This window comes from Oreochromis aureus, linkage group 12 (genome assembly GCF_013358895.1).
Source record: "Oreochromis aureus strain Israel breed Guangdong linkage group 12, ZZ_aureus, whole genome shotgun sequence".
NCBI lineage: Eukaryota > Metazoa > Chordata > Actinopteri > Cichliformes > Cichlidae > Oreochromis > Oreochromis aureus.
In genome coordinates, this window is record NC_052953.1 from 21,478,478 (window position 1) to 21,494,289 (window position 15,812).

At 43.2% G+C, this 15,812-nt stretch overlaps 1 protein-coding gene across 2 annotated transcripts in view; it reads left to right on the forward strand.

The window, feature by feature from the left end:
- The first annotated feature begins 45 nt into the window (after positions 1-45).
- The window catches only part of pip5k1bb (phosphatidylinositol-4-phosphate 5-kinase, type I, beta b), a 32,315-nt gene continuing 16,548 nt past the window's right edge, over positions 46-15,812 (forward strand). The window contains exons 1-5 of one of the 2 annotated variants that reach the window (XM_031736241.2): positions 46-308; positions 10,240-10,335; positions 10,436-10,498; positions 10,998-11,128; positions 13,737-13,854. In XM_031736241.2, the coding sequence (XP_031592101.1) occupies positions 10,436-10,498; positions 10,998-11,128; positions 13,737-13,854 (312 nt within the window). In that variant the 5' untranslated portion in view covers positions 46-308; positions 10,240-10,335. Of the gene's footprint in view, positions 309-6,370; positions 6,390-10,239; positions 10,336-10,435; positions 10,499-10,997; positions 11,129-13,736; positions 13,855-15,812 lie in introns of those variants that run through there. The other variant, XM_031736242.2, reaches the window with a different exon arrangement.

The following is a 15,812-nucleotide window of genomic DNA, read 5'->3' on the forward strand; positions in this document are numbered from 1 at the left end:
CAGCAGAGGGCGTGCTCGTGCCACTTTTCGTGCTCGCTTGAATCCAGTGGCGCACTGAATGGCACGGCTGTAAAGAGGCAGGGCTGGGAGGCAGAGACACACGACACAGGTCTGCTCGGCAGAGGAGGAGGACTCAGTTCACAGCCAGCCTGCGGTGGAAATAAACGCTGCGTGTCCTACTCTAAACCGCAGTTTTGTATCGGTGGCGAGTCGCGTTGAAGAAACAGAAAGGCGCACTGTGAGGACTGCAGCAGCCGCTCAGACGGGAATATTTCCACAAGACTGCGCAGAAGAAGAAGACGATTACTGTGAGTTTGATGCGTCACACCAAAGATTTGTACAGACGAAAACAAAATGACTGTAGCCACCGACACAGATGTTCACCCAACATCTTCTACAGCCTTGTGGACATAGTGTCTCACAGCGTCAGTTCTCAGGTGTTGTCACCACAGGTGAACAACTGCAGGTGTGCGAGTCAGTCAGCTGCTCAGTTTGTAGTCTGATAAAGAGGTGTCATTGCTCTGAATAACTCAGTTTTAAAAAATGATATGTTCTGGCTAAAGACTCATAATTTTAGATCCTCTTAACATATTCATAATGTTAAGTTCAGGTGTGACGTTAGGGGAATTTCATCCTTCACTCTGAATGTAAATCTTGTTGATTTTATTTAGATGAGTGCTGCTCTACAGTTCTGTCTTCCTTTATATATATTTTATTGCCGTTTTCTATTAAGTGAAGTTTTTCCACCCTCATGTATCTGCACATGTGAGTCTGGACTTGCACATTTACAGAGAAACAGACAGTTTGATGGGAAATGAGGCAAGCATGTTTGGAAGTTGTGCAACTGAGGATGGAGCAAGGAAAGTGTGGTTCAAAACGTGATGACAGTTAATGGGGGAAGCGACCTTTTTAACTTCCTGTGTGTGTTTTGAGTGCCTGGCGAGCTACAATTAGATTTCCACATTTCATGGCCTGGCACGTGGATACACTTCTCAGGAACCTTTCCTGCATTTGAGATGCAAAACACGTCAGAAACAGATGATCTATTTCACCAAATTTCTCTCTGTATGTGCTGGCCGGAGCCTCAGCATCTGTCACGTTCTCACTGCTCTTTCTACAGCGAGGTGCTACATTTCTCTGCTGGTATTTGGCAGCCGAGCTCCTCACAGACAGCCCCTTTCATCCTGATGCGCCTCCACACCAAAGGCCTGAGCTGCGACCACTGTGAAACAGTTTTAAGAGTCCAAAAGAAGAAGAGCCACAACCTGTAGGCTGCTTTAGTTACTCTTTAGTTGCGGCTCAGCTAATGAGTTTCTTTTTTTACGTGATATATGATTGACTTCACTGAGTTTTGCTTTGTCACTCTGAATAATCACATGGGAAACATAAGAGTGCAGTTTTCTCTCTGTTATGAGGAGCAGTTGATGATAAATTCCTCCTTTTGGAAATGCTTCAGGTGTTTTTCACGTTGTGGTTCATAAAGCAACAAATGCTGCTCAAATATCTTCTCATTGGTCCTTGAGATATTGCAGACATCAGACGCTAATTTAAATAATCAGTCAAATCTGACTAGCTCCAAGCCGGCCTATACTACAAAGACAAAGCATCTATATATAAATGTGTAATCTCTTCATTAACTTCCTGTTCCTGCTTCATTTGACTGGGAGACAGGTGGGGTTTGTCCAGGCTGACCAGCTTGCCGCAGGAGTTTTGACAGGAAAATGGCTCATGCAAATCCCCCGCTCTCTCCTTGGGAGTAACACCTGTGCTCCTGTCCTGTGCTGCCTGCTGCCTTTGCACTGATAAGAGTGAGAAGCATTCGTGCATTACATAATGTTTTCCATTTGAGTGGCAGCAGAAGTGCTTCAGCACCGTGAAGCCCAAACTGTCAACACAAATCATATTTGATGATTCTGTGACTTTCTGCAGTTTTGTGTCTTTCCCTGGAGTTTTACTGGATTCTTACTTACTTCAGTAATTAAACGGTGATACTTGTGTGCAGAGGGGCCTCACAGGGCGCTCATACAGCTTTTTTTCCCAACTATATGAGCACCCTGTGTAAAAAGGTAGCACAATTACCAGCTGTAGGGTTTTTAAGTTCAGTCTTGTGATTTATGGGTCAAAGAGCACTCTGTGTACTGTGATCGTACTGTACCATGGGATTCGAGTAGTGATAGGACCAAAATAACAGGCATATGAGACTCATTAAGACAGTTACATAAGTCAGTGGCCTGAACATTAGCTCGCAGCGCTCTTATTCCTGATAATGGTTTGAGTGACCAGTGTGCCACACAGGGGTGTGGCACACTGGTCACATTCAAGATGTTCAGATTAGAGAAAATGTTGTGAAAATGAAATCGAGTACCTGGTAATGTTTGTGTGTGTTCAGCGCGACCTCTCCTCCCACTACAGCCATTCTAGCTCTTCTCTCTGAGGATCCTCCCTCACTATTGTCTGCAGTCTGTATTGAAGCTGTCTAACATGCTGCGCTCCAGTTGCAACGAGCTGAAAGCATAACAGGAGTGTTTGCTTTCTTTCTGGAGTTTGTCATCTTGGGTTATCCGACACCATGTCAGCCTTTTCTTGCTTCTGCTCAATGCTCCGCTGTAGCGAAATCTAAGCTAAATGCTGCTTTGTTGCTTGTGAAGTACTGAAGTAAGTGTAGTGAAGAGCGGTATTCTGCCCTTCAGCTCCTCATGGTGTTAAAACTGCTTTGTAGTTTTTCTAGTACAGTAGGTCAGCGGCATTTCTGCTTGGAAACTTACTTACTTTTTTTATTGGTTACTCTTATTGGTTAATCAATTACTAAATTAGCAATTTAATACACTGGGTCAAATGACCAAATACCAGAGCTGAAGTATCTTTAGTATAGTCTGGCTGTACATGTTTGAGGCGGAAAATCGTATCATTTTAGAGTCTAAATATCCGACATGCACCAAGTTTCCAGGTTTAAAAGTCTTCTTGGTTGTGAAATTAAGACGGACAGAGAAAATGAGCTAAATGGTATCCATCTGTAATACAGATGACGGTGAATAAAACAATGTATGTCCTTCAAACAAGCCAGTCAGACACACTCGAGTCATATTTGGAGGTTTAGGCTCCATACATCTGTCCAGTATGACCTCCTCCTGAGCAGAGTGTGGGCTCGCCCTCTCTTTCTGTTCTGTTTTATTGTCCTCATTCACTGGCCAGGCTCCACTCGTGTCAGCACATACCACATAGGCCTGCTGCTGACTGCCACCAGCGCCAGTGAGAACATTAAATCTAGTCTCTTATTTATTTTTGTGCCACACCCTTTAAACTTTGTGAGTTATAAGCAAAGAGTTAATCATCTCCTTAGGTTGCTTGTTAGATACAGGAACTAAGAAAGAGGAAAAACCGCAAAGAAAATATGCTATAACAGAAAAGTTTAAATTTATTAAATATGTTCAGGTTTGTCTGGTAGACCACAGCACCAAAAGTGTTTAGTTTTTCTCTTCTCATACAAAGTGAAATAAGTCAAACTGATAGTTAAAGGGACACATCACCAATTGTACGCACCATCTGATCATTTATTTTAGGCATGGAGCCCTAAAAAAAAGCTGTCTGTAGATCTCTTCAGTTACATTTCATGACAGTTCAGCTGCATTCACACGCTGTTTGCCGAGTGGAAAGAAAACCTCATAATATTCAAAGCGTTAATGTGTTATCTCCAGATCGTCACCCTCATCCTTATTGTCCTCTTAGTTAAACCACTTAAATAGCCTTGAATTAGCTTCTTTTGTGTAACCCTCCATTTAAATTGATCGAAGTGTTGGATCTTATTTTGATATAAATGTGATGCATGTAGTTATTTTAAGCATGTCAGTGTTTTTTGCTGTTTCCCCACTAAGTCAGTGGTTTGAAGTTTTCCCAGTCAGCGTGTTGTAATTATTGTTTGAAGAACGATGAAAAGATGCTACTGAGTGGCAGCCGTTCTAGTGATGAGAAGCCAGGATGTCACAGCTTCTGTGACCAACTCAAACTTACTGCAAACTTAAAATGACTTTCTAACCTCATTCTTATAAATACAGAGACAATCTTTAAAAGAACGTCAGCGATCATCGCCGTGATGGTGTCTTCATGTACTTTGCAGCAGAGGAACATGGATGCAGAACTTCCCGGTATTATCGTTTTGATCTTAATGACCTCCAAATGGGAATTCCCATCTCTGTGGGCAAGCAGCACGTCAGCACCAGCTTTTGAAAGAGTGGAAAAAAAAGGAGACCTGCAGACATAATTGGCTCATAGTTCTTCTACACTGCATAACCATTAGTGGTTGGGTTGGCCGGTTGGAGGCTGCTGGCAGAGCGATCCGTTGGCAGCGTCGCAGGAATTCCGATTATTTGGAGGTTGTGATGTTTTGTTGTTGTTGTTTTGGGCCGGCTGAGTCCCCTGTGGCCCCCTCCCACTCTCATGCCCTGATAATGACGAGGTTTGGAGGCCCACTTGGGGGACACTAGAGTGCCAGAGCGAGATGGCAGGAAGCAGAAATGAGTGGAGAGAATGGAGAGGGTCGTAAAAGTAAAATTCTTGCATTTTTATTTATTTATGTTTTAGTAACCTGTGACCTCAGGTCAATAAAGGCCTGGCGACATGCTCCCCTTTTAATCATGTGATGGTCTACTTCAGAGAAGTACATCATTTACGGTCTGCTTCTCAGAACATAGGTAATAAAACGGCCTCTCTCTCAGCTTAGAGTTAAATATGAGGACCTTTGGACTACAGTGCAGGCTTTAGTAAAACTGACACGGGCAAGTCCGTCTCCTATTGTTTCTGTTCCATATGGTAACGATATCCATGGGCCTTGACGTTGGGAGCAGAGGCTCGCTGTGGTTAGTTATCACTGGTAGTTAAGCATAATAAGCCTGCTGTAGTACGTTCTGTACAGCCGTGCTGTACTGTACCGTCCCATCGGAGCAGCGTCTCTGCTTCTGTGTCTTTAAAGAACATTGTCTCTGTTTTCTGTCCATTAACTCATCTCTATGTTTCTCCCCTCCCCACCTCCCCCATGCCCTCAGCTGAATCATGTGACACACTGGACACAGAGGGTGACCTCCTCCTCACAGCTTCTCATGCAGAGTGGAGCTAGAGCGAGACGCTCTCTGAATTACAAATAGACAGACCGAATCTTCTCCCCGGGTTTCCTCTTGCTCAAGCTATCTTATATAATGAAATGGAGACATTTTTTGTGGCTTTATACCACAGATTTATCTTTTCTCTCAAGAAAAGGGGATTTACATAGAATAAAACTTGATATAACTCCCGACTACACGTTTACAAGACAGCTTTTCAGGATCTCTGCCTCTCACTGTCCTCCATCTTTTGTCATACGTCCCTCGCCCCGTGTAGCTTGTTTCTTCTGTTCATGTTGCATTTCAAAGGTCAGGCCACTCTGTAGGTGTAATCCCACCCGCCTTTTTTTTCTGCTTTATTTCTTGTCATCAAAAGGTCAAACACCATGCTAATATACAATACCACACAATAAAATGTAGGTTTAGAGATGCATGCATGGACAGGGGAACATCAGTGCCGAGCTCACTGAAACATTTTTTTAGGATTCAGAAGGATGCTGTGTTCAGTACACGCTGTACTCTCCGTCTTGTGTGATTGATAGTAGCTGCTTTCAGTGCAGGGAGCTCCCATTTTTTACACCTGTGTCAGGGCTCTCCTTGCAGCATGAAGATGTTAAAACAGATCGGTGTTGTTATTTTTTTAATCCAAACAAGCTCTTCTGGTAACTTTATCAGTGTAAACCTCATGAATAGACCTCAGTGTTCAGTGTTTACTTTAGCTTTCCATCATTTTCTACAACATCTAAAACATTACACATGTTTACTATAGACTGTATTTTAAAGATGACCATAGCCACTATGGCTTTCCTCATTGGTTAGTGGAGTACTGTTTTTAAAGCGTCAGCACATTTTATCAATCAGTCCTGGTTGTTTTGAACCCCAGGTGACCACGTTTTAACAAGAGAGTGCAGTGCTCAGCTAATGTTAGCAAGTTCCACCTATAGACCGTATTGTGGTGCATCACACAGCCATCAGTACCTGTACTTGCAAATTAGTGTAAAGACATCGAAAACATTTTTAAAAGAGTAAAAAAATTGGAGAAACCACTCTCTGATGTGCTGTTAATGTAAATAACAGCACATTAAGCCATATTAGTTTCAGATATTCACCTCAAAAATGCTCCAAAAGGCACCAACACCACAAACTCTGGAGATCCAGATCAGTATTGTCACAGTTTTTTTTGTACCAGCTGATTATTTTAAGATGGAAGTTTAATTTGAATCGACTTGTTTTCAGAGATGGTGGTTTTCAGCCCTGGAGGTTGCCCCTTCATGGTAACATACAGGCTTAATATCAGTAAGTAACCGAAATATTTTCTTTCATCTTGACCTGTATCTTTTCATTTAGCCACACTTTTTGGCCACTTTTGCCATCAAAGGTCACGTAGCCTACCTGTTTCTTACTCCAGCCTGTCGGCCATCTTTGTGGGCGGCCGTTTTAGTCTGATTTCATCATGTAGCCTTCCTCCTGCACACATACACAAACACTTGGAAAGCTCTGCAGTGCTGCATAGTGCCTGGTGTTCAGGGACAAACACTACTCTGAAGCAGCATCACAGCTTTTCCATCTGAGCAAAGATGAAAAGAAACATACCTCCAGAGCACGTCGTAAAATATGGAACACAACGTGCCAAAAATGGGTCAAAATGATACCTGGCTTCTTTTATAATGGCTTCTTCTGTTGTATTAGAGTGTATTTGTGTGTGTGTGTGTGTGTGTGTGTGTGTGTGTGTGGCTGTGCATTGGACCAGAAAACCTATATGTATCTATACATGCTAAATTGTAGTTCTTCCTTGCTGTTATGGTCTTTGTCTGCCTTACTGTATCAAGATGGGGGAAACAAAGTCCTTAGGTAATCACACTGACACACCAAAAGAGCACTGGTATCAAAAGGATAATGATCACTGCCCCACATGACAGATGCATTAAGACAATGAGCCTTTTCTCTGTGTATTTATTGGGAATATTGAGTATATATTTTTTGAATGCCCTACATCCTGAGTTTCTGTGATCCCGTCAAGGATGAGAGCAGTTAAGTTGATGAAGCTGATCCCCTTCAGGCTGAGCTAAGCTGGCTCCCCGTGCATCTTCTTGATTGTATCCACCCAAATCCAGATCTCTGTGCTTATCTAACATCTGAGTTGTGGGATTGCATGGGTCATGAAAGCCCGGCAGCCCAGTCCTTGAAGCTCCGCATTGCTGCTCTGCTATTGATTTTCCATTATGTCTCCAATCTGCAGCGGTAATCCAATAGTATCTGGGGACTGAAGCAGAGCAGAGCAAAAGGAACCCATATGTGATATCTCTGGAGATGGAGACTGTGGGAGCCTTGTTGACTGAATACCTCACAGCCTTGAAGTCATAGTCAGATGGTTTTGAAAAAGATTGGGATCCAGATTGTCCTAATTTTAGCCTAGCTATTCTACTGAAGGGCACTGGTAGATATAGATCATTTTGAAGAGAGTATAATTTCCGTAGCATGGTTAATGATGTGTTGATTGATCTGCCTGACCACTGCCTTTATTATTACTACTAGTTTGCCCGCTGGGATCATTGAGGAAATATTAGCACAGCTACTTTGAGTTTTTGACAGCTTAGATTTATTCAATCTGCATAATCATCATACCAGACAGCCCACGTCTGCTCTCGGCAACATATTTTCCTTTCAAGGACTGCCTTGGCTGCAGAGTGGCTATTTGACTTCCACAGGGGCAGAATGGCAGCCTTGGCAATAACCCCGAAGCCACGGAGGAGATACGGCATGAGAGCCAGTATTTGATCTGCACTCAAGTGTGTTTGTTTGAAGGGTGGTAGAGTTTCTGACAAGGCTGTAGGGATGAGCGGGAATGGAGTTGTTTACGTACGGTGAGGCTCAGGGAGAGATGAGAGGTAATTGCAAAGTTTGACAACTTTTAGAAAGAAAAAAACAAAAAAAGCTTCACAAGAAGGGAAGGACAGGGTGCTCGAAAAGTAACGTTTCATAACGAAGTTGTGGTAAGTCAGGGAAAAAGTTTAATGTTTTACTAAATGGTTTTAATGTCTGCGTGCAGTTTATCAGGTTGTTGAAAGCTGATCCTGGAATGTCATTTCCTGCATTGCTTCGGAATTTCCTTCAGGTCGTTGCAAAGGTGTTACAAAGTCTTATCATAACATATACTATCTTTGACCTTACTTGCTTTTTCACAAAGGCATAGAAATAACAACTCCCTATGCACAAGCCTGTTTGAGTTTTCCATTCAGATCCAGGCTTTCACGTACCGAGTTTCCTTTTTATTGATCCGTTGGATCACTTTCCCCATTTGGTTCTCACCCAAGACCACAAATATCCACGTCCACTGTCTACCAGAGGCATTGATTTAACAAAGCTGCATTTTTGTGTTAGCGAGGCCATCTAATGTAATTGTAAAACAAGAGGTATTGTGTTACACGTGTACAGTGTACTGTTGTTTTCCTCGTTAGAGTCCTGTGTGAGTGGCATTTACCATGGGATGGGAGTGTTTGACAGCGGTGAGACGCGCCTGATTAGGATCCTCTGGTCATTTTTACCGACCATCTGTCTGCCTTTCTTTTGTTGAGAGGTGAACAAGAGACCTGCTGTTGTTCACTGCAGCTGCGGGCCTCTCGTGGATTGTTCTCGAAGCAGTCTGTTAGAGTACCAGCTGGGTTGTGGGGTCAGGTGAGGGAGAGGCGGATGGAGCATGAGAGAGAGCGAAAGAGAGGTCCGCACAATTCATTTTGACACTGACACTCAGGCCGGTGCTGAGCTGAGAGCCAGACAGCCCTGCCTACGGGCTTATTAACATTCCTCAGGTTCAGGGCACATAGCTGTACCGTGTAAAGGCTCAGGTGGATCAACACCTCATTACACTGACTGACGAGGCTCGAGATCAATAACAGGATTTTTATGAGCTTTACAAAAAACAGGAGCTCACACAAAAAACACTTATTGGGTTTGTTGTGTGAGCGAATGTGCTCGTGTCCTTTTCGTAAGGAAGGAAATTATTTTAAAGGTGATATAAAAGATATGAATGATTCACAGAGGCAGAATAAGACAAATAGCTGTAGCTTGGAGGTGTGCCTCCAGCCAGGATGGTCTCTATGGTCTGTGCTATTGTCTCTTCTGTGTTTATAGCAACAGAAAAGCTGGTGTGCAGATTAGGAGCCAGTCTGGAGATAAGAGCTGAGTGTCTGCTACACTCTCAATATCTGAATCTCTGCGTGTGAGTGTATTTTCATCCAAGAGCACCTTTCTCCATTTGGAGACTATTTCCAACAAAGGTGCAACATATTGCGAGAGTTTTAATTTGCAAGAACCAAACACAAACAAGACTTTTTCAATTAGTGTTCCACTGCATGGCGGTGATGTGATGATGATGTGACAGCTGGTCACAAAACAGGTGACTGCAGGGCATGAGGGCAGCAAGACATTGTGCGATACTCAAAGCTCCAGTAACAGCAGGCGCATTTATATGCAGGTGATGTGGTGACTGCAGCCTTGCGAGAGCTTGTCAAAGTCCAACTTTTGCAAGTGCTCTTACTCCTCACTTCTTCTCAGCGTTTCCTGAGGCAACATTTAAACGACTTATGTCACTCTGTCTCATTTTCTCTGGGAGTGTTAGCGGAGGAAAAAAAAAAAATTTAAGGCAGAGTGGAAAATTCATGGAGAGCATATATAGAAACAAGACAGACTGGTGCTTTGTGGCTCAGGGAGGACTTGGATGAGCTGTAAGCCGGGCAGTGACAACGGATGACTTTCAGCCTCAGGGCTACTCCTCGTTTATGCACGCTGTGCAGCTCCACTCCTTTATGAGGTGTTGTTCTGCACGTACAGTCTTGAATATGGAGGCAAAATGAAAACAGAGAAGCCGGCGATTAGATTAAAGTGTCTGCACGCTCTGATTTGTGAGGTGTTGAAGTGACAGGCAGGAAAGCACCGTTTCTCCAACATGGCACTCGAGAAGAACTCGGATGTTTATTACAAAACACATATGTACATCTCATGAGTCAGGAGTGACTATCAGATTTATAGTGCCTTTTTTATCAGGTGGAGATAACCAGAATCAGCAAGATTCACTTACTTTAATGCAATGTCAGTGCCTCTTTAAAAATATTTTATAGTAACTTATTGCGCACCCGTTCTCTTACAGAAGGTCCTGTGACAACTCCTGATGATTGCTCAGCCTGACAATCAAGAGCTGCTGCCCTGATTGCTGCTCGTCAGGCACAGCTTTTCATTAAGCAAGGTATGCTCTTGACTGCTCAGTAAATTTGAGAGCGATACAACAATCGACAAGAATTACAGTGTTATAGTTTGTTGCCTGAATGACTTTGTGTCCCTTTCAGATGTCAACCGCCACAGAAAATGGGACGGGAGGGAATCGGAGCTCAGAGAAAACCTACAAGAAGGTAAAAGAGTGTGTTTGGTAACATTTTCATGTTATGATGAATATGAACACAATCCCTTAACATTTACTTGGAAATGCTGCTGTTTAGAGTCAGCTTTTGCTTCTGAGCCACTCGAGTCCCTTAACTGTCCTTCTGCAGCACATTATGTCGTGACCCTTCCACGGCCAGCTGCCAGCAATCAGTCAAGTGCTGGGTACATTTGTTTTCTTTCTTGTACTGTAGACGTCACTCCTTATGGCAACATCTCTCTCTCCCTCTTTTTTCAAACATAATGCATTTCTTTATACTAGCTACCTCTGTTCAGGTTTGGGGAAATATGTATTTTTAGAGGTGTCATGCAATAAAAACACAAACTGGATTTGTGTCCAAGTCTGCAAGTACAGTTGGATGTGTTTGTGTGGAAATTCTCATATTTCAAATCAAATCAAAGGGTAAGCAAGGGAACAAGGGTGCTACGGCCAGACTAATGTGATATTTTCTCTTCGAATTTCCCGTCAAGACCACATCCTCGGCGTTAAAGGGAGCCATTCAGCTCGGTATTGGCTATACAGTGGGAAACCTCACCTCCAAGCCTGACAGAGATGTTCTTATGCAAGACTTCTATGTGGTGGAGAGTGTCTTTCTGCCCAGGTCAGTGATCCCACACGCACATCCACAGTGTTACATTCACAGAAACACTTTCTCAGCATATGTGTTTTTGTGCGCTGAAGGTTTGTGCGTTGTCATCAGATTGCGTCCTTGTCGCGTAAGCTCAAGGTTATTTGTCTGCAGGACTTGGTGAATAGGAGAGCTGCTTCGTAAAAACAGACTGTGTGTAGGTTGGCTGTGAATGAATGGAAAGCGAGTGAAGGGCACGCTTCGCCTGGACGGCCTCCGCAAATATTGTATGTCTGGATCTCGAATTAAAAACATGAACAGCTGTTATTAATCACGCTCAGTGGAAACTACATGCGCTCGAGATCCACTCCAAAGAAAATGTGGTACCACCTCAAACTGCCAGCGTCATCATTTATCAACAGTTTTGCTAGTCTAAGTCATGACGCAGGGATAAAACTATTCTAGTGGATTATCTTGCCAAGAACTGTGAAATCAGCTTACTGTGTGGCTCTTAACTGCCACAGAGCAAAACGTACGGCGGCGCGCTGCTCAGCTGTCATCCCGGGCTATCTTCAAAATTACATCATCAGCTCAAAGAATTGCTTTATATAATCTAAAGCAGGACGAGGAATTCATTGAAAGTGTTGCCTTATGTCCACACATATGGTTTATTAACACACAGCTGATGCTGCGGCACATACTTTATCAGTTTTTGTTTGCTTTTAGAGCTGTAGAAGACCTACAAAAACAAATTAAATCAGGAGCAGCTGAGCAAAATATGTCTATTAGTTGCTGTTTGTCCATCCCAGTGTAAATACATCCAAGGTCATTCAATGTTGTGTTTAACCCTTGGACGTCAGGAGGAGAATTACAGTCCTATCAGGATGTACTTTGTGGTTTACCTTAGAGATGCTGCACCAGGATATGCAAACTGGGCATGGTTTATGCAAACCTCCTCCTGGCACGCACACCAGTCCTGCTCCTCAGCAACAGCCAAACAAAGCTCTTGTTGTGTTTGACTGATAAAGGCCCTGATGACTTTCAAGACTTTGATGAAAACTCCACGTCGCTCGCTGAGACTCAGAAGCACAAAATGACGAGCGACAATTGGTTTAAAATGAGGCTTGTTTCATCCAGCCCAAGTTTGAATTAAAATGAAAGTGGTGGCAGTCTCCAGGGCCACCTTTTTCACAGGGGGAGAAAGAATCTAGGCCATGTTGTTAGGAAGAAAAGAAAATTACACAAGACAGAACAAACAAAGTGTAATGAGTGGGGGGAGAAAATGGATGTCTTACATCTTTAATCTGACATAACCGTTTCCTATTTTATTCTTTCTGCTTTCCCTCAGCATTTGTCTTCTGTTCTGCAATAACACACAAACCCTTCTCTTTCCTCCCACCGCAGGACTATCCTGAACAAGTGACTACTTGATGGAAACGGCTCTCAGATGCTTTTATTGCCTCCCTCCTGCTTACCGCTCTTCTTCCTCTCTATCTAGTTATTGTTAATTGTTTTCTTCTTTGGAGGTTTTTCCACTTTTGCGTGTCCAGTCAGTTCAATTTTAGGATGCCTGGAGATGTCGCTTTGACTCCCACACGCCTAATTTTCAGTTTCTCTCACACCTTTCCGCAGATGCACGCACACACAGAGAGGGAGATGAATCCCTGATTAGACTGAAATGTTTCCGGACGCTTGCGTTGCTTAATGTTTTTTTTCTTTTAAGTAGACTCTCAATCAGTGGCAAATGATTCTCGTTGCCCTCACGCACTAAACAAAGATTCAAATGCCATTGTGGCGTGATCACAGATATAGTGTTACACCTGCGCCTTGCCTCTGTGTCACTGAATATAGCACACACAGGGAACAACAAAAGGGCCTCTCTACCCAGAGCAGCTTCCAAGTAACCAGATTTAGAGGTGCCCTGGGAAACAAAACCTTTATTAACCTATTTCTGCAACTACAAAACTGATTCCGCTGAAAGTTTAGTTTTAAAAAAAGACTCGACGGCTGACTCACACTAACCTTATCCAATGTGCTTACAGGATTATGGGGTTAGGTTAGTGAGAAACAGGGTCAGCCTTTGTCAAAGCCCGTCTGGAAACGTCTCCCACTCCACGCTTGGCAAAAAACAAAAAAAACATGCAGGTTATTGTGTCTCGTTTTGTCTGGTTTTAAACCTTTATTCGAGCCATTTTCTCCCCATTTGAGCTGAAGTGCATGTGTTTTATTTGGTATTGTTTCGATCCAGTAATTAGAGCCATCTTCAGTCTCCAGGCGAAGAACTCTATACAGACCTATCTCTGTTAGCACAATGCTGGTGAATCTGGGTTCCCATAGAGGACTTACTGAAGCCTGTTCAAGCAGGAATGGAAGAAAATACAAGGGCCCACTGATAAAATTACCCAGAGTCAATAGCATAGATACCAGGCACAAAGATTAGGTGTTGGTGTTCATTTCCCCCTGGTAGTGCCAGTTTTCCAGGGGGCGCGAGAATGCATCTGTGTTACTGACACTAATATGTTTCCCTTTTGTAATGTTAAAGCTTCTTTTTTTAAACTTTCATGTCAGTTAGTGTTGAAAAATGTATCTAATGTACTCTTTTGTGTGTTTGTCTCATCTTGTCTTGGTCAAATATTACCAGTGAGGGAAGCAACCTGACTCCAGCACATCACTATCCTGACTTCCGCTTCAAAACGTACGCCCCGCTGGCCTTCCGCTACTTCAGAGATCTGTTCGGCATCAAGCCAGATGACTACCTGGTAAGACTAAAACCTGGCAGACCTTGCAGGTCATTATTTGTGTTCATGCTCATAATCCAGACCTCAAGCTCAGTCTGGATCACCACCTCATTTGTATGGAGCCGTGCCGCAGGAAGCAAATCTAATGCACTCTCATTTCTCAGCACAGCAACTGAAATTAACCTGCTGGTTCTATTCAAGGGGGTAAAAAAAAGGTCATTTAAAGTTTTTGCTTTCAAGACTTAAAGGAAAAATGTTCAGATTTAAGAAAATATGCTGAGTCACTTCCTGTCTCTGGCTGCCTGCCCAGTATTTCGCTGCACATAACCCGCATAAACCCACACTGCTGTTTGTGCAGATTAAACAGAGATAATGTTTATAAATTAGTGAGATCTATGAAATCGGATTTTGATGTCTTACCCGTTCCAGCCTCGATGCAAAGCTCAGCTAACTGCTTGCTAGGTGCTAAAACTTCACATTCAATGTAAGGTGTTAGAGGGGCATAAATGCTGAAATCGCATCATTTTTAGGATGTTGCTTGGCGGTTGCCAGTCAACATAATGACGTAGATGCATTTTTAAGATGTTCTGCGTGCCAAGTTTGATTTCTCATCTCCCTGATTGTGTAGGAGGAGTGGGCAGCCAAAGAAACAAACACACAGGCTGAGATTTCCTGCGTTACAGCGAGATTCACCTGGTTCTTACATGCACATGTCACAAACTGACATAGATAATCAGTTGTAAGTCTGATAAAGAAGAGAGAATTCCTCGTTATTTTTGTCTGTCGGAAATTTCTTTCCACCAGCTAAATGCTGACTAATGTAGAATCCAATAGGTTTTTTATTGAGTAGTGGTTGAGTAATGCTGCAGTCCCCAGGAGGGTGAAGTCAAGGCAAAACACTGGGGTGGTGGAGATACTGGAGCTAATAATGACAGAGCATGCCCTCATTACCGCAGCTGTAATCCTCACACATGCAGTGATTTCCCAGCAGACTCACAGGCGCACATTTTGACATTTAGACAGAAGCATTTTGCCTGATTCATGTTTTTGTTTTTGCTCGTTTGCATCTGTTTTTGTCTGTGAAAATATTCCCTGGCTGAAGTCTTTGGTGTTCATTTCAAACGTTTGACAGCACTAATTTAATGCTGAATTGATACTCTACCTTTTTGTAAATAAAATTAGATTTCAAAAAGGTGTGATTTCCTCTGACCTTTATCCTGCTGTGACGGCATCTTCCTGCGTTCCTCATGCCTCGAAGTCTTTCCTAAACCCATCGGGCTGCATTGTTCCTTTTGCTGGCCAGATTCTTTTCTGCATAAATGAAAGACAAAAAGCTCCAGAAGAGAGTCGGAGATTAAAAAGTTATTTCAAGGCCGAAGAAGGATGATGGCGTAAGACCCGCCAGCGTTGAGGAGTAGTGCTAATGACTGATGTCCTTGAGGTGATGATGAATTCATTCAGGCGGAGGCCACACTGCGGGGTCTAATTAAGAGAGAATGTGGACACGCATACACAGCCAGCCTCAGTGCAAATGCAATAAAGTGTGGATGTGTTTGTGCCGGTAACTCAACGTGACTGTGGATGGTCATCAAGTGCAAGAGTTTCTGGTGAGGGAGAGTGGATGCCTCCAGTGTTTCTCTCTTTTGAAAATGTGGCTCTCATAATGCACTGATTAATATCTAACACTTCTCTACAGTCTTGCGGGTTCTCCCTTGTATGTAGATGGGCACTGCGGGACGGAGGCTCTCGTTTCTTAGCAGGAAGATTCACATGTCCGTGGGCGCCTATAAAGTTTGACAAACAGATAAACACTAGACTGATGTGAAGCAGAGCTGGCATTAATGGAACAATAAAACAAATGTAGACAGGGTTCTGCTTTCTCCGATAAGCATGTGAACAACTGTAGACTTTGGGGCTGATTTTTCATTACAAAAGCGGCCCTCCAATTTTGTGGCACCAGACGAAGCACCTTTATCTGT